The sequence below is a fragment of the Diabrotica virgifera genome, chromosome 3 (assembly GCF_917563875.1).
Source record: "Diabrotica virgifera virgifera chromosome 3, PGI_DIABVI_V3a".
NCBI classification, from domain to species: Eukaryota; Metazoa; Arthropoda; class Insecta; order Coleoptera; family Chrysomelidae; genus Diabrotica; species Diabrotica virgifera.
Window position 1 is genome coordinate 252,059,424 of NC_065445.1, and position 25,089 is coordinate 252,084,512.

The following is a 25,089-nucleotide window of genomic DNA, read 5'->3' on the forward strand; positions in this document are numbered from 1 at the left end:
TGCGCACGAGCATATGAATGACAGCTGACAGCATTTGTTATACAGATTCTGCTATACTGCTCAACATAATCTGTAAACTGCTCGAAATATAAATATAGGGTTAACTATTTTTTAAATCAAAACTTTACTAAAAAAATGATTTTATTAACGTTTCGACGTCCAAATCGGATGCTATGATTTTTTTGTGACGGATATTCTTGAGTTGGAGTTGATTTCATGTAATCGAATGAACTATCTTTCAGTAAAGTCGTCCCAGGAACGCAACTCATAAATATCGGCAATATTATTTTAAAGTCTTCTACTTAAAAATATCTGAATTGCCGATATAAATGAGTCAGATTAAATAAATTATTAGAAAAATTTTTTACTAAGCAACAACATTTTTGTTTAATTCGTTAATATTTTTTTGTATTTTGACAACGGCATCTGATTTGGACGTCGAAATGTTAATAAAATAATTTTTTTAGTAAAATTGTGGCTTATTTCCCATTAAAAATAGTTAATTACAAAAATCCCACAAGAAAATAGTTCAGAACAACATTATAAATATAGGAAAATACACTATGACTAGAATCGAAGATCATCACAAGCTAGAATAAAATCCTACATGCAAAATAACCATTAGTCTTCATATTTACCTATGTACAGGACAAATAAATTTCGATAATGCACAGTGCAAAATTATTCGGAATTTCGCATAATAGAGGTACCTACTTAATAAAAGTTTAGTTAATATAAAATTGGAACATGGAAGTCCAAGTAGGTCGTCTTTGACACTAAATTCAGAAAATATTTTGTATTCGTGAAATATAGGGAATTTGTTTTATTACGAAATATGAGGAAATCTATAGAATGATACTAAAGTAAAAAAAAAATGATATAAAATTTGAAAGTATTTCTCAATTTATTGAAGAAAAACATACATTGTGGTCAAAATTTACCCTATTGGTCATCCGAAGCTTAAACAAATTTCAAACTTATTACGATTTTTTTCACGGTGAACTTTCAAATGTGTTTTCAAAGAACTTCCATGAGAAATCCTTTTCAAGCAAATTTCACACTTGTAAGATTTTTCTCCAGTGTGCACTCTCAAATGTGTTTTCAAACTGCCTGCTTGACTAAACTGCTTCAAACAGATTTCACATTCGTAAGATTTTTCTCTAGTGTGCACTCTCACATGTGTTTTCAAAGAGCCTGCCTGAGAAAAATACTTCAAACAAATTTCACACTTGTAAGATTTTTCTCCAGTGTGCACTCTCAAATGCTTATTTAAAGTATGTACCTCCTTCACTGAACTGTTTTAAACAAATCTCACACTTGTAAAATTTGTCTCCCGTGTGCTTTGTTAAATGAAGTTTCAATGAACCTGTTTGAGAAAACTGCTTCTAACAAATTTCACACTTGTAAAATTTTTCTCCAGTGTGCACTCTCAAATGTGTTTTCGAACTGCCTGCTTGACTAAACTGCTTCAAACAAATTTCACATTCGTAAGCTTTTTCTCCAGTGTGCTCTCTCAAATGTGTTTTCAAAGAACCTGCTTGAGAAAATGCTTCACACAAATTTCACGCTTGGTAAGATTTTTCTCCAGTGTGCACTCAATTGCTTTTTTAAAGTACCTCCTTCACTGAACTGTTTTAAACAAATCTCTGTGCTTTTTTAAATGAAGTTTCAATGAACCTGCTTGAGAGAACAGCGTCAATCAAATTTCATACTTTTATGCTTTTTCTCCAGTGTGCACTCTCAAATGTGTTTTCAAATGACCTGCTCGTATAAATTTTTTATTACAAATTTCACACTCATAAGTCTTTTCCCCAGTGTGCGTTGTTAAATGTTGTTTCAATTGACTTAATGTAGTAAACAGCTTTAAACAAATTTCACAGTTATAAGGTGTTTCTCCAGTGTGTTTCCTTAAATGAGCGTAGATCCTTAGATGTCTTACCCCTCGCAAGTTGAGGCATCTCCTTATGTATCCATTTCGAGTTATACAGGGTGTCCCGAAAAGATTGGTCATAAATTATAGCACACATTCTGGAGTCAAAAATAGTTCTATTGAACCTAACTTACCTTAGTACAAGTGTGCTCATAAAAAAAAGTTACAGCCCTTTGAAGTTACAAAATGAAAATCGATTTTTTTCAATATATCGAAAACTATTACAGATTTTTTTATTGAAAATGGACATGTATCATTCTTATGACAGGATCATCTTAAAACAAAACTAGTGATATTTTTCCACCCCATAAAAATTTTATGGGGGTTTTGATCCCTTAAACCCCCCAAACTTTTGTGTACGTTCCAATTAATTCATTATTGTGGTACCATTAGTTAAACACAACGTTTTTAAAACTTGTTTGACTCTTAGTATTTTTTCGATAAGCGAGCTTTTATCGAGATGCGGCTTCTTTTTTAATATATTTACATAAATATTTTATGGGAGTTTTGTTCCTTTAAACCCCCCAAATGTTTGTGTACGTTCCAATTAAACTATTATTGTGGTACCATCAGTTAAACAGTGTTTTGAAAACTTTTTTCCTCTTAGTCTTTTTTTGATAAGTCACCTTTTATCGAGATGTGGCTTCTTTTTCAAAATATACCTAAAAATGTAAATTATAAATACATTTTCAGATTATAAACAGGTCTCTATAATCGTACTTAACCATATACAAATATGTGGTGGATTCGATAAATATTCAAAATATCTCGATAAACACTGGCTTATCCAAAAAGTCCTAAGAGACAAAAAAGTTTTAAAAACAGTGTGTTTAACTAATGGTGCCACACTAATAATTAAATTGGAACGTACACAAAAGTTTGGGGGGGGGTTAAGGGAACAAAATCCCCATAAAATTTTATGGGGCACACAAATTTCATTTTATTTTTTATTTAAGATGCTGCTGCCATAAGAATGCCACATGTCCATTTTCAATGAAAAATCTCTAAGAGTTTACGATATATGAACAAAAATTGATTTTAATTTTGTAACTTCAAAGAGCTGTAACTTTTTTTGTGTACACTATTGTATATAGCTAAGTGAGGTTCAATCAACCTATTTTTGACCCCAGAATCTGTGGTATAATTTATGACCAATCTTTTCGGGACACCCTGTATAATAAATAAATGCTATTCCTAATTCAATCGATAGTCGTCTATATAGTATCATTTATTCATGTATCAAATATCGTCAAATCGACCCGAGATTTACGAAAGTCCGATAATATATAGATTGTAAAATATATTTTGATAATGAAATTGACGCTAATTAATCGCTTATAAATCTTTTTTCTACAACCGTGTTAAAAATGCAATTTTTAGCACTCCATACCAGCGTTAAAAATGCTACTTTAAGACACTAGTGGCACTGCAGTTCGTATTGACCGTATAGGCAATTTTGATATGCCAAAAAAATATAAAAATGGAATGTCAGTCAAGTTCAAGTAAAAGTTTTTGTAGATATTGTCCTGTAATTACGTTTGTAGAAAAAATATTGTACGATATGCGTGTTAAAAAGTACATTTTTAAGGCACTCATGTGAATTGCAGAACTCGCTTCGCTCATTTTGCAAACTTTCACAAGCGTGCCTTAAACGTGTACTATTAACACAACATATCATAAATAACTATTGTGTTTTGGTTTTAAAATAAATGTCATAAAAAACGAATTCTATCTTCGACTGTATTTGTTACCCGAGATCATCACAAGCTACAATAAGATCCTACAAGCAAAATGACCATTTTGAGACAAATGGATGCAAACTGTTTACTTTAATACTTACCAGAAATAAGTTGTAAGCAAATGAAGCTTAATAAGCCTATTTCGTCATTAGTTTTGGCAAAAAATACTTTTTAGTAATAGAAAAATTATTTTTAAAAAGTATTTCATAGGATCTTTTCTTGAGAATCATTTTAAAAGCTAAATAAACACAGCAGTAAATTACATGGAAGTTTTATTTGTTAATTTACTGATAAATACATTAATGTACATGTACAGCCTAGCAGGTTTTAACCAACTACGATTTTTACCCCGTGTCAGTTTGTCAACAATTTAGCAACATTTTCTCTCCACGGGTTTTCTTGTTTGTACCTCTTTCAAAATATTTTAAATATTAAGTGTAAAATATTGTTTATTTCATCCCTCTATTTTTTTACCTGGAAAGGTTTTTATATTAAATTTGGAGAAACTCGGCTTAGCTTTAAATCTTAAAATGTTTAGTTTTAGACAAATATTTTAAAAATATGCCGCCATATAAGACTAGTATAGTGACGTCATGGATCCAAATGTAAATTTTATTCCTATTCTCCGTTTCAAACGTTAGAATCAGTATGGTTGTATACTGCAAGCGGGTTCGCCATTCTGTGAATTATCATAAATAAATCCTCCTTTATAGTATTCCACAGAAGTTATTAGCGATAATCCTCTACAAGTACCTGCCTAATACTACCTTTCACGGAATCTGTCATGAAGAGCAACAACGTTGTCAGAAAATTCTCATTTAGTTCGCATGGGGCTATCCTTGTACACTGAATAGCATGTTTGAAATATGGTATAGGATGATCCACTCCTCTACAGACAGGGAAGGTACTGTCGTGAATTGCGCTCAGTCAAACAACCAATCACGCACTTCTCTGGCATAGCCTCCGCCTCTCGGTCGGGTAATTAACCTGATTGGTTCTTGGCAGAAATCGGAGCTTATCCAAAAACTATAAAAGTGGGTGATTTTCTGCTAAGCTCTCTCAGATCTCGTCTGGCCAAGGTCCCGTACGGGCGGTCCCTTGGACCTCGAGCCATGGCTCTGCCCCTGGCTCCAAAGTTTTTCGCACAATTTACAAGACATGATTGCTGCGTACTTTTCTTCAACTTAAACTGTGTGTTGTTATTTTCCTTTACAACCCTTCACCTCATTACACAATAAAATGTAAGAAACCTCGGTGTCAGTACACCGTGCCAAGACGCTATCCTTATAGCGAGCAACATTAGAACAATACACCGTCTGGCAGCAAGAGCTGAACGTTAAACAGAGCATCATGGAGGCGGGCTCTTTTCCCAATTTGAACCCTTTTACACCCCCAGATGACAGTACCAGTGGCGAATCTGCTACGGGGGCATAGGGTTAACTGTTTTAAACAAATTTCACACTTGTTACGATTTTTCTTCACTATGCACTTTCAAGTGTGTTTTCAAAGAACTTCCCTGAGAAAAACTTTTCAAGCAAATTTCACACTTGTAAGATTTTTCTCCAGTGTGCACTCTCAAATGCATTTTTAACGAACCTGCCTGAGAAAACTGCTTCAAACAAATTTCACACTTGTAAGATTTTTCTCCCGTGTGCACTCTCAAATGTGTTTTCAAACTGCCTGCTTGACTAAACTGTTTTAAACAAATTTCACATTCGTAAGATTTTTCTCCTGTGTGTACTCTCAAATGTGTTTTTAAAGAGCCTGCCTGAGAAAAATGCTTCAAACAAATTTCACACTTGTAAGATTTTTCTCCAGTGTGCACTCTCAAATGCTTTTTTAAAGTACCTCCTTCAGTGAACTGTTTTAAACAAATCTCACACTTATAAAATTTGTCTCCAGTGTGCTTTCTTAAATGAAGTTTCAGTGAACCTGCTTGAGAAAACTGCTTCGAACAAATTTCACACTTGTATGATTTTTCTCCAGTGTGCACTCTCAAATGTGTTTTCAAATAACCTGCTCGTATAAATTTTTTATTACAAATTTCACACTCATAAATCTTTTCTCCAGTGTGCGTTGTTAAATGTTGTTTCAACTGACTGGATGTAATAAACGGCTTTAAACAAGTTTCACAGTTATAAGGTGTTTCTCCAGTGTGTTTCCTTAAATGAACTTTCATAATGTATGGTTCAGAAAACCGCTTAAGACAAATTTGACACTTGTATGGTTTTTCACCGATGTGTGCTCTCAAATGTGTTTTCAAATTACCTGCAAAGAAATAAAAGTATTAAACCCACGTAAGGCACCTGGGCACGATATAATACGTGGGTGAATCAAATATGAACCGACCTTTCCACCCCCGCTTAGCATAAACTGGTGAATACATCTAAATTAGTCCAGTGGTGGAAGGTTATAGTCTAATGTGTGACTGCGCTCTACCGCCTGCTCTCTAATGACGTGGAGTCAGTTATTGTTGCGATGAGCAAGAGAGTAGTGCCATGTTCGGTTGCACAACGCATTGTTTTCAAATTCCTTGCAAAAGAAAATGTTGGTCTCGCTGAAATTTGTCGAAGTTTAAAAAATCAGTGTGGGAAATCAACACTGCCCAGTACACAAGTGATATTTTGGGATAAACAAGTTCGTGAATGACGAGATGCCGTGCAAAACAAAAGTCATCAACGACGTCCAAAAATTGTCCAATAAAAGGCGAAAACTCGTTTGTCTACAGGCAAAGTTTTAGCGATTGTTTTAGGATTATCGTGGATTCTCTTCATGAGAGACGAACCATTAATGCCGCTTATTACTGTAGTCTTTTGGATCGTGTTCGAGCTGCCTATAGGTCCAAAACACGGGCGATGTCCTATACGAGATGTGTTGCTCTTGCTTGACAACGCCCGACCACATAGAGCTACCCTAACACAACAAAAAAAAGCGGAAGTGCATTGGACTCTCGTTGTCTCGTTGAACATGCTGCATACAGTCCTGATCTTTCACCGTGTGATTACCACATGTTCAGTCGATTAAAAGATGCAGTAGGCGATGCGCGTTTTGATTATGATAATCAAGTGGAGCAATTGGTTAGATTCCCTCCCTGATTCTCTTTATGAAAATATAATGCAGAAACTCCCTAGCCGCTGCAAAAAATGCATACAGAAGGAAAGAATGTATATAGAAAAATGAGGTATAGTTTAATTGTTGTAATTACAATTCAATAAAAACTTATTAGTCTTAGGGTTACTAGCTTAAGGTCGGTTCATATTTGATTCACCTCTCGTAGTAGGAGATATTCTCTGTAGACTGTAGGCGAAAAAAATTCTTGAAAAATGCTTATTTTTGGTCTTTAAAAAGTACTATTAGTACTAAAAGTACTTTAAGTGTACTATTAGTATCTTAAATAAATAAAAAAAAAACAATTACCTGCTTGATTAAACTGCCTAAAACAAATTTCACACTTGTATGGTTTTTCTCCTGTATGAGTTCTTAAATGTCTTCTCAAGTCACTTCCAGTAACGAAGTGCTTTGCACATATTTCACACTTGTGAGGTTTTTCTCCAATGTGTATCTTCAAATGTCTTTTATGGACACTTGCCTTACTGAACTGTTTGAAACAAGTTTCACATTTGTAAGGTCTTTGTTCAGTCACAACTTCCATATTTTCATTTAATGTTCTTTCTTCAGAGCGTTGACTCGTATAATTTCCTTCGTAAGATGAATCTTCAATTAGTGTCTCTGTAATTTCCATTTTGTGTTCGTCTTGGAGATAACCTAAAATACAAACCAACTATTACTCCCGGTTTATTCACTGGGGCGCTTAAGATGTACGCCTAGGGGCCAGGGCGCCAGAGGGGCTCGTTCCTTTTAATAATGTTGCAGCTATTTCCTTGTGGCATTTTTATAATTAACTATTTAAATGGGAAATAAGCCACAATTAAATTGAAAAAAATAATTTTATTAACGTTTCGACGCCCAAGTTGGGTGTCGTTGTCAAAATACAAAATAATACTAAATTAAACAAAAATGTTGTTGCTAAATAAAATACTCTTCTAATAATTTATTTAATCTGACTCATTTATATTGGCAATTCAGATATACATATATTACCTATACATTTCAAAGTAGAAGACTTTAAAATGATATTGCCAATATTTATGAGTCCTTTGCCCTTCCTGGAACGACTTTACTGAAAATAGTTCATTTGATTACATGAAATCAACCCCAACCCAAGAATATCCGTCACAAAAATATCGTAGCATGTGATCTGTCTTTAAAAACACAACCAAATGCAACGGTGACAGTAAAATTCTCGCGTTAGAGATTCCATAGTAAATCACGAGGGAAAACCAGGAAAAAACCTCGTGATACTATCCCGACATCGTAAGTATCTGGTCTTACATTTAGTTTACTCTCAAAAGTAATACCAAATTCTGACTTTAATATATGTATGTTGTTTAAATTATAAATAATATTAATAATACATAGATATGTAAGTAATACTAAAATATAAAATATGTACTAACTCGATATGTTATTGACTTACTAATCGTTGTATTTTCTTTCTATTGACTTCCTCTTTCAGTATGGGTAACCACATCCTACTGAGGAATTTGTGACACAATTGGTTTCATTTAGCATAATTAGAGCCGCTTCTTTGATTTTTCTCTTTTTACTATCTGCTTCTTTCAGGACTATACTTGCATCTCTCCAGTGAATTCTATGTTCGTTATCCCATGCGTGTTGACATATTTGGGATCTATCAAATTCTATATTTTTAATAAAAGACTGATGTTCACTTATTTTAACGTTTAATGGTCTTGACGTTTCACCTAAATAAAATTGTTCGCATTCACAAGGTATTTTATAAACAAATTCTTTGTTAGGTTTAGTTTTAGATAGAATAGATCTCAATGTGTTTGTTGTTTTGAATGTTGAATTTATTTCCTATTGTTTTAAGTTTCTCGGATAGTCCTTTTATATATGGTATTGATATTTTCCTCGTATTATTTCTTGTGAATTTCATAAATGAAACCAATTGAGTCGCAAATTCCTCGGTAGAATGCAGTAGGATGTGGTTACCCATACTGAAAGAGGAAGTCAATAGAAAGAAAATACCACGATTAACAAGTCAATAACATATCGAGTTAGTACATATTTTAGTATTACTTATATATCTATGTATTATTAATATTATTTAAAATTTAAACAACATACATATTTTAAAGTCAGAATTTGGTATTAGTTTTGAGAGTAAACTAAATGTAAGACCAAATACTTATGATGTCGGGATAGTATCACGAGGTTTTTTCCTGGTTTTCCCTCGTGATTTACTATGAAATCTCTAACGCGAGAATTTTACTGTCACCGTTGCATTTGGTTGTCTTTTTAAAGACAGATCACATGTTATGATATTTTTGTGACGGATATTCTTGGGTTGGGGTTGATTTCATGTAATCAAATGAACTATCTTTCAGTAAAGTCGTCCCAGGAAGGCAACTCATAAATATTGGCAATATCATTTTAAAGTCTTTTATGTACTTTAAAATGTATAATATATGTCTGAATTGCCGATATAAATGAGTCAGATTAAATAAATTATTAGAAGAATTTTTACTAAGCAGCCACATTTTTGTTTAATTTAGTAGTATTTTGTATTTTGACAACGGCACCCGATTTGGGCGTCGAAACGTTAATAAAATTATTTGTTTCAATTTAATTGTGGCTTATTTCCCATCCTTTTAATAATAAAAAAAATAAATTCCTGATTTTTCCTCGTGATTCATGGGCAGGGGGGGGGCGTGGCTCCCCCTTACTTTTCGGGTGCTTTAAATTATATATGGTTTAAATTATAAAGTTTACAAAATATAATGTGCAACATCTTCAGGTCTGGCCCACCTAAAAATTTTTATATGGGCGCCCGTGTCGTGATTTACTATGGAATCTAGCGCGAGAATTTTACGGTCACCGTTGCATGTGGTTGTCTTTTTAAAGACAGATCACAGGCTATGATTTTTGTGACGGATATTCTTGCGTTGGGGTTGATTTCATGTAATCGAATGAACTATATTTCAGTAAAATTGTCCCAGGAACGCAACTCATAAATATTGGCAATATCATTTTAAAGTCTTCTACTTTAAAATGTATAATATATGTCTGAATTGCCGATATAAATTAGTCAGATTAAATTAAATTATTGGAAAACAATTTTACTAAGTAACAACATTTTTGTTTAATTTATTAATATTTTGTACTTTGACAACGGCATCCGATGTGGACGTTGAAACGTTAATAAAATAATTTTTTAGTTAATTGTGGCATATTTCCCATTAGAATAGTTGAATAAAAAAATAAAGTTGGCTAAATAATCTACATATTTTCCGGAAATAATCTCATACGCAGATACGCTAATAAACAGCGAACACCTATGTTCTATTGTTACATCTTTCATCATTCTCAAAAATATTCGAAAAAGCAATAAGTATATTCCAGACTACAAAACTTTTTTACTACAAACAACTTATTTAGTAGTTCGCAGCATGGTTTCCTCGCAGGGAGGTCAGTTGAGACAGCTACCTAAGATTTTATGTCAAAAAAAACTAGAGTCAAAAATGAAAACACTAGGTGCTTTTTTAGACCAAGGCTTTTAGGCCTATATCTTAACCAAGCGAAGAAAATAAAAAGAAGATTAGTGGGCAGCCTACGGAGCACTGAGAGACATATTTAGGAGCAGTATACCGTTCAGATTAAAAAGACAAGTGTTTGATCAATGTTTACTAGCAGTAATGACATATGGAGCAGAGACACTGACTCTAACCAAAGCAACAACGTCAAAAATGGGGGTTGCTCAAAAGCATATGGAAAGATTAATGCCGGGCGTAACCCTACTGTTAGGTTTTTAACTCTGGTATGGACTGTATTATTTTCGCTGGAACGGATATATTACGTTATAGTCTGTTCGCTAAACTCAGACGCAACTTTCTAGATGTTTTAGTCGGTAATTTTGCCAATTTTGGTAAAATTGGCAAAAAATAATTACTAAATAGTTAATAATCACTAAATAGTTAGTAATTTTGGCAATTTTTGCAAAATTGGCAAAAAACAAAAAAAATTATTGACTAAAATATCTAGCCAGTTGCGTCTGAGTTCAGCGAACCGACTATAAGAAAACTATATTTTATTATAATTATTACTTTTATTGTTTTTCTAGGTCCATGTGTCGTCATGGAAACGAGCATCTTGGTCTCGGAAACCGAACACCATAGAGAAATAAAAACAAGGAGAGTGCTTGGTTGCATACATATGATTGTCACACTGATGCTAGCGACTCGATGAACTACTTACTCAACTAAACGGCCAGAACAGGGAAAGCGGGAAATTTAAAATAATTCTATATTTCCCTTAAAAGTTTTCACAAATATAGGATGGGAAAAAAACTACACACATTTTATTTTTATTAATATTTATTGACATTTAGCCTACCTACTTGCAAAACACGGTCTTTTGTCACACTATCACTAGTTTTTTATTTATATGTAATACACTATACACTATGTACACTATATTATCCATTAGTCCATTATCACTTGTGTAATTCCAATTTGTACTGTATTATCAGCTTAACAGTTAACAGTACTAGTAAGTACACACCTGAAAATAAAAAATAATATAAATCACTCGAAAACATGGAATTAACATTACTTTTAGTAAAATGCAGTAATTAATCACTTCTAAATGAAAGCAATTTCGCTTTGTTGTACACGGCATATGAATGTAATTTAAAAAATCAATATTTCTGGACTGTTATATAATATTAAAATTGTATTTCCACCTACCAATATTCAATTCCACCAATTCAATATATTTAAATCAAACAATTCAGCACAACAACAAAATGGAGTCATAAAATAACATGAGGTTTGTTCCAACTCGATACAAAACCGTTCTGGAACGGTTCGTGAACCGCGCAGTAACGAAAAATGTGTTACTGCGCATAATTATTCGTTATTGCGCATGCGCGTAACGATTCAAGAACGGTTTTGTATCGAGTTGGAACAAACCTATGATAAAAACACAACCTGAAAAGTCAATGTCAACAAGTATTTTTTCACGGTACAAAAAATTCTTTATTGTTCGATGGCACAGCATGGTAAAAATTTTAGTTTCATAAACAGCGCCCCGATATGCTACTTACCTGCGCAGAAAGGAATGTGAACGGTTTGCCCTATCCTTTGACCTCTTGTTTTTATTTCTCGAACACATGCAGGCACGGAACTGTCACATTTTACAAAAAGTCAGAAAGTTCCGAACACCTACGGGATAAAATAAGAAATGAAGATCTCAGACAAAGAACCGGTATCACAGATATTATAGAACACGTCACCAAGCTCAAATGGAACTGGGCAGGACACGTCGGATTAGTAAAAACTGGCAACAATCAGCACAAAACCGTGAAGTGTGGAAACAATTGGGGGAGACCTATGTCCAGCAGTGGACGTAAATTGCTTGGATGATGATGAACGCTTTTGATAGCCTAGATCATGCTCTCTTATTACAAAAATTATATAGTTATGGAATACAGGGACCAGCATTAAAATGGATAAAATCATTTCTTACAGACAGATCACAAAGAGTATGCTTGGAGAAACAGGGATGTAAGGTTTACTCTGAATCGATCAACTTAAAATTAGGTATACCACAGGGGAGCATTTTGGGGCCTTTTCTCTTTTTGGTCTATATAAATGACCTGCCAAATGTGGTAGTTAGTGATTCCTCAAACTTTGTAAACTTCGCTGATGACACAAATGTGCTGTTCTGGGAAGAAACATTAGAAACACTTCTCACAGTGGCAGAACAAACTCTTGACAAAGCTGAACAGTGGTTCAGTGGAAATAGGCTGGTGCTTAACACTGATTTTGTTTACACACAGTGAACTGACAGTTTTTGTTTACTTTAGAACCAGCCAATTACGAGAACAGTTCCCAGATACAGTCAATCTTCTATCACAAAACACAGAACCTTATAGATCAGTCAGGTTGGTCTTCATATTGACCAGAACCTAAATTGGGGGCAACAAATTAAAAATGCGACAAAAACTAAACAAAGCCTGTTTCACTGATTAAATCTTCCTTAACACTCAATGACATTTCACCACTACTCTTGTAACCTTCAACACATTTTTTTACTTCTTGCAACTCGTTTTGTAAATCGCCAATTTTGTGTAGCAATGTAGGAATTAATTTAACTCCAACTTAACATTCTTCATAGAAATACTTAAATAATCTGGTTCTCTTAAGATCAATCACTTTTTCAATAGCAGTAAGATTCGAACAATCTCTGTATGTAGCCCTCTTGCAGTTATCACATTTTATATATGGTATGTTATTTATTATTTTACAAACAACACATTCCATGATAATCATCAAATTAAAAATTAAAGGATTAGGAAAGCAGGCACCCCACTGGTAAATATTCCAAAACAAATGGAGCTTATCCTTAATTGATTTTTAATGGTTTTATTTTTTTTATTTCCAGGGGACAAGCCCAATACAGTTACAATTTTTACAAATTTTGGAACATAAATATAAGTCATATTATATAACACATGATATATATTATTGTGTTTTCAATTTATCAATCAAAGGCAAAATGAAAATTAAATTAAATTTTTTTTTAAATAACGCGGGCACATAAATTAGACACACCCTGTATATTGATCTGTAAATATTTATTAGAATTTAGTTTGGATGTAAGTGGATTTCTCTTTTAATGAGCTTTCCGATGAACCATTAAAGACTTTTGTGAATAATTAAAGTGAAAAGGACGATGTATTTAGGTTTAAAATGGAAAAAGATTGTTTATTACGGGAACTATAGAATCCACAGGTAGAGGTAATTATCATTTTCTAGACAAATGGTTTAAAAGAAAGTTTGGAATTTTAATATCTTTGTTTCACCCCGAGTAAATGTTGTAGGGTTCCACGAAAGTAATTAAGATGGTCGGAATAATTTTTAAAGAATGACTGTTTGTTTGTCGAATGGAAAAGAGAAATGTTTCTGATTCTTGGCAATTTGGAAGGGGAAAAGTGGTTTGAATGTTGAGTGAATTTGAAAAAGAAGTCAGTATGTTATTGGCATCGCTGAGGAGCAGTTCGACGTTTTCGTGGATAGATAGTTAGCAAGTACCAGTGGTTGTTTGATAGTGGAGAATAGTGCTGAAAAGTGGAACGAGAGACAGATCAAATTGAGACGAAATACCTCTTTGAATCTGTTCTCGTTCTGTTTGAATCGAGTACTGGTCAAAAGAGGCCTGGCTTGTTGGAGAATTGGTGCTGGTATGCTGATAGTTTTGAAGCTGGAGAACGGAGAGGGCTTTGATGAGTAGCCTTTAACATAGTCAACGAGGGAGAGCTGTTTTGGGTCACGAGAAGACATCAGAGTGAGTGAAGAAAAAGGTCAGTCAATTTATGTGAAAGATATTTTTATGTTCGGAAACTAAAATTTTGAGTAAAAAGCATATGAATTAAAATTCCAATATTTCAAAAAGTAAATAGGAAATATAGGTAATCTTGCGAATACATAAATTTGTTTTGTTTAGTTTGTTTTACCAAAGTCATCGGGAACAAACCGATAAATTGTTTTTTTTTAACTATAATAAATTTAAGTGGTAAAAATTTCATTCGGACATCTGTGTCCACAGGTTTTAGATTTGATAGATTTTTAGAGTATTGATTTTGATAAATAAAAGACAATTCTGTTTAAACTCAATAAGTTTATCAGTAACCTGAGGAAAATAAGGAAGTGAAGAAAACTGCTACTCAGAAGTATATTGGTAGATAATTCCTACCCTTCCTCCCTGATCAATAAATTTCTTTTTTCCCAAAGCTACGGTTCTTCTCTGAACGACATACCCAATGGTGACCAACTTAGATCAATATCGAATAATACTGTTAACATCACAATTCTGCCTACTACTAATCTTGGGACTCCTGTTTCCCAGTTTTCTTCACTTCCTTATTTTCCTCAGGTTACTGATAAACTTATTAAACTATATAAAAATAATAATATTCCTGTTAAGATTGCAATTAAGAACGCAAGAACAGTCAGAAATTTGTTCTCTAAGACTAAAACACCCTTGTCCCCTTTGGAACAAGTGAATGTGGTCTACCACATACCTTGTGCTGAATGTGACGCATGTTATGTAGGGCAGACAAAGCGAGCTTTAAAATCACGTTTAATTTCACACCGTAGTGATATCAATTTGAAAAAACCAACTTGTGCCTTAGCCCAACATGCAATAGATACAAAACATAAGGTGGACTTTGATGAAGCCAAGATCCTTTGCAATGAACGCAACCTGTCGAAAAGACAGTTCTTAGAGATGTGTTTCATATTAAAAACCTCTAATGTACTTAACAAGAGAACTGACATCAGTAACTTGAGTCAAATATACCATGCATTGATTTTGCAGAATTAGTTGGTATTATTACACTCAAATTATTATATTGTAAAAAAGTTTTGTGGTTTTCAGGCTTTTCCCACTTCTTTAATATTGATCTTGCGGAATCAGTCGACGTTATTACTCTTAAATTATTTTATTGTAAAAAAGTTTCTGGTGGTTTTTTTCAAGCTTTTCCCACTTTTTTTGATAATAACAGTTTACTTAATAGATTGAACAATTTAAAATTTTCCATATGATAAAATTTTGCATTATTGATATTAATTTTAAATTACATTTTGCTAAACTGATTTATAAATTTTCTTAAATTATTGCATATTTTTTCTTGCTTTTTGAGCTGCGATATATGGGAGTTATACTGTTGCACTATCTAATATATTAGTTATTTAACTGGATTACCAGTACTAACGTAGGCACTTTTCCATATAATTGTGTGAAGTGCCCTCACTTGTTTAAATTAAACTGTGATTCTTGTCTACGAGGTATAAGGTACATCCCTTGATTACTTCTTGATATTACTTTCACTTTTTAAACACTTATATAACTGTTTTAATTACATCAATTTAAATTTTACCACGCTGCTCTGCAGTTGTCAGTCACTCTTTGTTATAAATTTTTTAAAGGTTGCCTGCCTCTTGGCGAGATGTCAGTTTACACCTGATATTCAAACTCCATTTTCTTTTGTGTGTCAGTTGGGCTCGGATGACCTGCTGGTAACTATTTAACTTTAAATTTTCAAAGTTGCATATTAGCATTCTACTTATTTAATGATGTTACCTAAAGTTAAAATGAAGTATGTTTAAATACTACTAAGTTTTTGGAAGTGTGAATCTGGTTTTTTCTTGGTTCATTCTTGACTTTAAAAAAGCAAGCCGGCTTTTTTACACTTGTTTTTTATATGTGACTGTTACCACATGGTCTTGTCTTTGGCTGTACTAAAGTTTTTTAAATATTAACTATACACTTAAATGTTATATACTTTTACATTACGTTGGTTCATGGATAAGGTTTTTTTACTATGTACATCTTATCTTTTGCTACATGTCTTTTTAAGGTAACGCTAGTGCTTTTTTACCTCTCTTTTGGATGTTGTTTCTTATACCACTCTTTTTGTAGATGAACTGATGATGTCTACTGAGCAGTAGACGAAACGTCTTCAATAAATAGATGAAGTAGCTGAATTCTTTGTCTCTTTTTTCACCCACTTGACCGATAAAACCCTACACTTACGAGTGCTCCTTTGTTATATATATATATATATATATATATATATATATATATATATATATATATATATATATATATATATATATATATATATATATATATATATAATAGTTAAAATAGTTAAAAGAAATAAATTACATACAGAACAAATTAGAAACAGACTGGTAAGGGTGGACAAAACAAAACAATTAAGAGGCAATATTAATTTGTTGCAAGTCGCGTATAAATTGGTTAGGTGTGGAACTAAAATTAAGCCTTTCAGTATTTTGATTTGCTAGACGTAAGATTCTAGTTATAGGTTCATTCAGGCCATAATTACATCGATGAAATAGTACATGAAAAGTGGTTTCAACTTCATTTCGAGTACTGTATGAAGGAACTTTAAAACCAACCTTAGACAATAAATAATGACTATTTGCTGTACCATTTAACAAACTATACAGAATTTTCAAATCATGGTGATAACGATGTTTTTACAGGGTATTGATATTTATATATGCTCTAATTTCTTTATGACTGTAAAACCTGTTACTCCCATTAATAGCTCTAATTTTAAATCCCAAAAACCTAAGAAACTTATTTTGAACTTTTTAAATTTTTTGGTAAGGTGACGTTTTCAAGTAAGGTGACCAAATACTACAACAGTATTCCAAGTGAGGTCTAACAAGAGAACAGTATAACAATTTTAGGGTATTGGGACTTTTAAAATCATAGCAGTTTCGTTTCATGAATCCAAGCATCTATAATGCCTTTGAAATAATAGAATTGATATGATCTGCGAATTTTAGCGATTTGTCAAACAGTATTCCAAGATATCTTATTGTATTAACACAATCTAGTGGTGTGTTATCAAGTTTATATTCAAACGGAATATATGTTCTACCTTGATAAAAACTAATTTTATGGCACTTTTTGACAACCCTGTATTTTATTTAATTGAAATTGCAGATTTTCGGAATTGTCAGGACTGGATATTTTTGAAAAGATTTTTAAATCATCCACAAACAAAAGCTTAGGACACCAGAACTGACAACTACATCCTGAGATAGACAATCCTGGATCCTTACTGCTTTGCACCTTCCTATTAGGTGGCTTTCCAACCATTCTAGCAGTTTGCCATTTACTCCAGCAGCTTCTAATTTAGACAATAGGATGTTATGATTTACCCTGTCAAATACCTTGGAGAAGTATGTAAAAATAGAGTCAATTTGATACCCACCCTCCAAAGCACTTGACAACGCATCCAAATAGCAAAGAATATTTAATTCTGATAATTTGTGTTTCTGAAAACCATATTGCTCATCTACTGGAAACAGTTTGAAACATACCGAGAGGCAGTCTGACACTAAGCTTTCAAATAACTTAGGAATAGTACTTAATATAGAAATTGGTCTGTAATTTGTAATGTCAGATCTACTACCAGCTTTATGTATTGGCGTTAAAAAATGGTAATTGCATTTGAGCAAAAAAACAAAAAAGAGAACAGCAAAACTGCACTAATTTTCACAGATTTCTTAGATCAGGACACTTTAATTTAACAAAACAACTTTTGAAAGAACTTGCAGATTTTTCTCAGTATGCAGGTATGATTTTCAACAATTAAATTGATGGTATTACCACTAAATTTCGATCAAAACAAGCACAAGGCAATAGACATGTTAAGTTGTTTATATGTTCTTGATACTTGGACCTAGAAGAGCTGAAGAGGCCTTTCCATGTCAAGTTTGTTCCCCAGATAAGTAACCATATAGTGAATTATACAGTATCAGGTCCCCAAAACAGTCACCCATGTATTCATGAAAAGATAGCAGTTCCCCAAACAAACAGTTCTAGACGCAACTACCAGAATAACTTAATTGCTGCAGTACATCAAACTACCACCTGACGCCTCCTGAAGAAGATCTTGAGCTGTAAATAACTTAGGACAACACCAGAAGAAACCTGCAGACCACTAGCTAAGTTTCTTAATAAAATCTTTTACTTGCCTGTCAACAGAGACGGATTTTTTTTCATATAAAGTAACTTCATACAGACTAAAATGTAGATCTTGAATTGTAACTAATAAAATGAGAAAACAAAGCATTTATACCAAAATTCAATCCTTTTTACTGGTAGTGTACCGTATGCACAGAGAATGCAGAGGAGTAGAATACAAGGACCCATAAAAGTCTCATGCTCGCCCTGTTGACGTTAGTGATGGTTTGTTGAATTTGTTTCTTGGTCCAATGTTGGCATTTAAACATGACAAAATAAGGGGCTTAAAACTCTTTAATATGGTGGGACCTAATATCGCACCTTGAAAACCATAGGGCAGTAACTGCAAAAATCATAATATTGAGTTATGAGCATTTTAAGTTTTTGTAAAGTTAATTTTATTTACTGTAATTCCAAAAATTAAGCTGCAAACCTGGTATTTGGCACAATTGTCTTTAATTTTACATATTTTTATATGAATTAAGAAGTACGTAAAATTTCCCCCAGGAAATAGGTATTTTAGCACATACGGCCATATGGTATTAAAAAATATATCAATTTACGCACATGATACAGTAAAAATTCATATAAAATAACAGTTTTTTTATTGATTGTACTTATTTATTACAAATTTTTAGTGTTAACACTTAATCAAAGTTATATAATGTCTGTCGGTTATAATTCGCTTTTCTTTTGGGATCTGCAGTACGACGTTGTATATCAATTTGTTATAGTCTTGTCGCTTATTTCCAGTGTTGCAATCAAATCTCTATGCAGCACTCTGTCTTGTTGCATTAAAAGGATGTTTCCTTAGTAGATCTTACTTTCATTTTACGAGCATGGGTCACATTTTGCACATATTGCCATATAGAACTGGGTTTTTTTTTCCAATTTTAGAACCGTAGAGCATCAACTATTGCAGATAATGCCTGATAGTATAAAAAGAAGAACCGATTTTTGACAAAAGCCATAGGGATGTATCTTTCTGGTGCCGAACTTAAAATTTTTTGCAGACGCTGCTATATAGCATTAAAAAATAGATTTTTTTCCTTATTAGACTACATTCAAAGGTCATTTCATGAAAAAATTGCAGATATTGCCATATGGTTTTCAAGGTGCGATATGTCCTTACTAACCTTTTTGATTTTTTTCAAATGGGTTGAGTTTATTTTCATGTTTTTCGATTTCAGTATTTATGGGATATTCTTTTAAGTCTTCACATTTAAAGCCATCCAAAAGGACATCATCATCATCAAATTTATTATACTCTTTTTTCACTTCACACATTTCCTCCCTAATTTCTTGTTTTACTTCCATTTGATTACACTTGATTCTGTTTCTCAATAATAATTTTACACTCAAAAAGCGAAATCACGTTAAAAATTCTATTTAGGAAACTCTCAAAAGTCTCAACTCAACCCTCAATTTTTATTTTCACTTTCTGACAAAAAAAGACAAAACACAAACACAACAAAAACCAAACAAAAACAAACACAAAAATGAAGCATGACACTGACACATTACACATTGACAAATTCAGTGGCGTAGCTGCTAGTTTGAACATGCTTTGAATTTGAACACAGTTTGAATATATCGATTCTTTATTTCGGCTATAAAGAATCGATATATTCAACTGAATATTTTACATGAATGGTCGATCGTTTATGTCAAAGTCAAATGTCAATTTCAGCTTTCCTTTCATCTTTCATTTTCCAAATTGTTCCAAATTCCAAAACAAACAAAAACAAACCATCAAACCAATAAATAAAAATAAACGAATAAAAGAAAATCAAAGAACCAAAACCAAAGGAAAAACAACTCCCATAATCATACTATCATACAGAAATATTATTAATACCTTGATTAAAGTGCAATAAATATTACGAGAGTTCAATGGAAGTAAAACCAGAACAAGACAATTATTTTTCGGAAGAATGTAAAATCAAAATAGAAAATCAGGAATTGCTGTATGTTGGATCTTCCTATTCTGTAAAAAGTGAAATAAAGGAAGAATTAGTTAAGACAGATTCGTTTATTGCTGATTCCAGTTCTTTTGTGGAAAACAACTTTAAAGCTGAACTAAAACATATTGAAAATGGTATGTTTGTTTTTAACAGAGTGTATTTGAGGTAGAGGCGTAGCTACCGCCGTATCGATTATACGGGGCCCCAGCGCGGCATGTCGAAACAAAATTCCATTCAAAAAATTGAACAAAACATTCCACACTTATTTCACTATTAAAACGTTTTGAAACAGTGTATATTGTTTTTATATCGACATTTTCGTGTAATGGATTCTTTATCTATAATATAATAGTTATGGGTCATTCCACAAACATACATCTGTTTTGGATTACTTCGACAACGAATATTTTACTGTGCAACGTAAGAAGTACGAAAGTAAATGGCCCTAATAATTATTCCAATAAACAACAATGTAATTTACAATTTACTTTCATTCTTATTATTTTGCACAGTAAAATATTCATTGTCGAAGTAATCCAAAACAGGCGTATGTTTGTGGAATAGGGTATAGTTATGATATAAGTGTTTAAAGTACAATTTTAAGGTACGCACGTGAAAGTTTGCAGAATGAGCGAAGCGAATTCTGCAATTCACATGAGTGCCTTAAAAATGTACTTTTTAACATGCATATCATACAATATTTTTTCTACAAACGTCATATATCAACAATTATAATTTATTCATTCTCAATTACAGGACAATATCTATAAAAAATTTAACTTGAACTTGACTGACATTCCATTTTTATTTTTTTCTTGACATTACATCAAAACTGTCTATACTGTCAATACATAAATCATAACAACTGTAGAATAATATCTTACTTTTATTGTTGTATATTCTAACAAATGCAATAATACAGATTAAATTAAATTTTAAAGAACCTTTTAAACCACCTTTTTCAAATTGCGCAAGTTTTACTATTAATACTGATGTTAATAAATGAAATATAAATATTTTGACGTTTCACAATTTGACAATTCACTTTTAACTGCAGTGCCTTAAAAATTTTAAAGCACTATGGTTTGTTTTTAAACCAAGAGGAGTGATTCAAGTTTACTGCGCTGTAATGGTTGTTTGTAATTGGTCCAACCGCAGGCAAGTTTACTCCACTGTTATAAAATTTTGACACTAATGACATTTATCAAATTTTGACACAATTGACATTTCGTAGGTTAATTAAGTTAGATCAGTGATTTTTTGTGTTTTCTGTGTTACTCGTGTAATTTTTAGATTTTTAGTCTGCTTTTATATAAAAAGCAGTTGTTTTTAGAACTGTTTAGCGACGTATTAATATCATATAATATTTATGGATTACCGTTAAGGGGCCGACATGATCAACCAAAAAAGAAGATGTATTTGGTTATATTTCTAGTGACTTTCTTGGGTGTGAATCTGTCTTTTTAGTTTACTCCTCTTGGTAAAAAAATAAACTATAGTGCTTTAAAGTAGCATTTTTAACGGTCCTATGGAGTGCTAAAAATTGCATTTTTAACACAGTTGTAGAAAAACTATACTTATGTACAGAATTTGAGGCCTATAGAATCAAAACCTGCTAGATTATTTTAAGTTTTCCAGGAGACTAAAAAAACATTAAAAATTTAAATTTACCAAAAAGTATCCAACATTTGGATTAAATGATAAAATAATCAAATGACACACTAATTTGGTATACGCTGTGAGCTCGTACGTAGAGGGGATATTTATAAATTCGTGAGCGCCAGTAGTGACAAGTCTGTAAACGTTTACCGGAAATTTGACATAAATGTCAAAGTGATTAATTTTAAATTAAAATTAAAAACATTAATTATAAAAAATATTAGTTGATCAAAGCTGTGGTTTATATTTTTACCTTAAATATACTTACGTTTTAAATACTGAATTTGCGTTTTTTAATGTTCTGTAATATGTAATTATAAATTAATCTTGGCGCCATCTACATGATAATTGTGAAAGTATCCGAAGTAAGAAATTAATATTTCATCAATAGAACGTCAAAATGATTAGCAAAATCTTAAAAAAATCTATTACAATTTAATTACTTTTTAGCGTTGTAAATATTAAGCGATAACAATTAAATAATAAATTTAAAAATTACTGGTGAAAGTTGAATAAGTAACCCCTAGGAGCGACACCAGCGAAGCTCAGAGCGTATAGAGTCATTTTTTGGTATACCCCTTACATCTTCCGAAATTTGTACTTTTAGTTTTGATTTAGCAGGTTTTGATTCTAAGCTCACATATTATTGTCCAAATTCCTCATTTTCAACTGTTTTTAGGCACAAGTAATGCACTAAAAGTAGGTATTAAACCATTTTGGTAGGAAAACATACAAAATATACAAGAAAAGGAAGTATTTTATTGTTCATAAAACTATGAACATAACAGGGTTTGATTTTAATGTTAACATTTCAGTGGTATTTTGAAGAGGATTTAGAAGGTTTTGAGCCGAAACTCTTCAAAAAGTATTGAGTTTTCAAAAAAAAAATGAAATCAAATACCTACAGTTTTTGCTTAGAATTAGGTTCTTTAGCTACCTACTTCCGTGGTTATTTTGACCAAAACATTTTCCACCTCCGAGAAGGGGTCGAAGCGCACTTTGAATTAGGAGATAAGTAGAGGCTATTCCCAAAACTTCATTAAAATCAAAATCCATGTAGGATAGAATTCGCTGCGAATATAATAAAATGGTGCTAAGATATTCGGAGCAGTCTGTGAGAATGGAATATAGAGGCGTAGATATAACTTTGAACTGCAGAATATCTACAAGCATATGTTTGGTGGAAAAGATATTATCACTATAATTAAGTGAAACCACCTGCAGTGGGCAGGACATGTGTAGCCCGGGTCCCTGAATTGAACATGATTAAAAAGATTCTAAAGGCTGTATGACACTATGCATTTTCTTGTATCATTTCTAATATCGTTTCTGATATTAGAAAGTTATATACATTTTCTTGTATCGTTTCTTGTACGTACATTTGTGCCCTGTATGACACTATGCAAGTTCTTGTATCGAAAATTGTATGGAATTCCGCACATGATTGGTCGAAATTGTGTGTCACTTTACATTGGTATGGTAGTACTACGTCTTCAGCTGATTTTATTTAAGGATTTTATAACATCTATAAACTTTTAAAAACTTATATATTTAACATTTTAATGTTAACCAGAATTTTTACGTTGACCCTTTGAGGTTGATTATTTGTGTTTTTATTTTGTTTTGATATTTGTTCTAAATATGTGCATTAGAATTATCTTCAGTTTAATCCAAATTAGGAATTATTGTATTTTCCTCTATTAAAAAATTATGCAACACAATGAAAGCCAAAATTATAGTTTTAGATTTAGCTTTACTAGGAGCTAAATATATGTATAATATGGTTATTAGTAGAACAATACTGTACTGGACTACCTAGTCCATATATAAAGTACCTATCAAAAAATATTTATAAATAATACCTACAAAAACACAAATAAATTCATCAAGACATAAATCATATGATCCGATTTCAGCCGCCATTATGACATTTAATTTATTATATGTTTTACCAGCAAGTTTACGTTTTTGCTCTTTGCGAAGAAATTGGCGCAGTTCTTGTACAAGAATCTGTGTCTGGCACAAATTCTTGTATCGTTTCTGATATCGTTTCTTGTATCTGTGTATGACACTATACATTTTTTTGACATCAGAAACGATATTAGAAATGATACAAGAAAATGTATAGTGTCATACAGCCTTAACAGCACAACCCGTGGGAACGAGAAGACGGGGTAGACCAAAGCTGAGGTGGATGGATGGATTGGGTAACACAAGAAGATTGGAGGATGCCGAGAAGATCGGAGTCAGCAACTGGAAAATGCAAGCAAGGGACAGAACAGAATGGCATAGAAAGCTTGAGAAGGTCGAGGTCCTCTAAGGGCTGTAACACCAAGATGATGATGATAGGATACAACTCAGAGATACTATTCTGTTTTTCCCGTCTTTACTGGAGTTGTTCTGAAGCTATTTCCTTTTGGTATTTTTATGATTAACTATTTATATGGGAAATAAGCCACAATTAAATTGAAAAAAATAATTTTATTAACGTTATGATGCCCAAATCGGGTGTCGTCAAAATACAAAATACTTTTAGTATTTTTATTATTTTGTATTTTGACGACACCCAATTAATTGTGGCTTATTTCCCATATAAATAGTTAATTTACTGGACTAATTTAAGTTTTAACTATTCTTGAACACTGCCTGTTTAATTTCATATAATGCATATTTCCAACTTCACATCAAATTCTTTATTATTACAGCTTTTAATTTATTATTTTATTTATTAGTGATGGAACCTAAACATGCAGTTAAGGAGGAATCTGACCAAAGTCACTCGGAGAGTCAACTATGTACATCAATTATCCTTGAAGACCTTAAGGATGAACCAAAAGGAGATGTTTCAGGTGAGATAAATGATAAAAATATAAGGGCTAAGAATTCATTGTTTTTGTTGATTTTGTTGTATAACAAACATTTGATAAAATTTAATTTTTACTAATAACAACTTTTAACCGTGGGCTTTGAGTTCCAATATTTTTGGTTCTATTATGTAGGATTTTATATACAGTGTGACAAAGCTAAAAATGGAATAAATTCATTATTTCGTAAATTGGCGACTATAAGGAAAAATCCCGAAACAGGTCGATTTTTATTTTTAAATTATGATTTTTTTGGCATAATATATATCATACTAGTGACGTCA

The 25,089-nt window shown here is 32.3% G+C and overlaps 2 protein-coding genes across 7 annotated transcripts in view; one reads left to right on the forward strand and one right to left on the reverse strand.

The window, feature by feature from the left end:
- Nucleotides 1-3,925: 3,925 nt before the first annotated feature.
- On the reverse strand, nt 3,926-19,811 carry LOC126881701 (zinc finger protein 664-like). Its single transcript, XM_050646112.1, has 3 exons — nt 19,455-19,811; nt 7,087-7,434; nt 3,926-5,937 (listed from the first exon to the last, which is right to left on the reverse strand). Exons 1-3 carry the CDS (start codon nt 19,633-19,635, stop codon nt 5,135-5,137), a joined length of 1,332 nt encoding a protein of 443 aa, XP_050502069.1. The 5' UTR covers nt 19,636-19,811; the 3' UTR covers nt 3,926-5,134.
- Nucleotides 19,812-20,008: 197 nt separating this feature from the next.
- Nucleotides 20,009-25,089, forward strand: part of LOC126881703 (zinc finger protein 239-like) — a 47,240-nt gene continuing 42,159 nt past the window's right edge. For 3 of the 6 annotated variants that reach the window (XR_007696964.1, XR_007696963.1, XR_007696965.1), the window contains exons 1-2: nt 20,009-20,416; nt 24,674-24,790. Coding sequence is in view for 3 of the 6 variants with exons in the window: in XM_050646114.1 (XP_050502071.1) it covers nt 20,212-20,416; nt 24,674-24,790 (322 nt within the window). In the remaining 3 variants the exon portion in view is untranslated. The remainder of the gene's footprint in view (nt 20,417-24,673; nt 24,791-25,089) is intronic. The other 3 variants (XM_050646115.1, XM_050646113.1, XM_050646114.1) reach the window with 2 other exon arrangements.

Excerpts from the sequence above, each read along its gene's own strand:
- LOC126881701 (XM_050646112.1), bottom strand. The coding sequence starts at position 19,635 with ATGGAAGTAAAACAAGAAATTAGGGAGGAAATGTGTGAAGTGAAAAAA. Across the intron at positions 7,435-19,454 it reads ATTTGAAAAAAATCAAAAAG|GTTATCTCCAAGACGAACAC; the intron begins GTTAGTAAGGAC and ends TTTGTATTTTAG. Across the intron at positions 5,938-7,086 it reads TAGGCAGTTTAATCAAGCAG|GTAATTTGAAAACACATTTG; the intron begins GTAATTGTTTTT and ends ATTTCTTTGCAG.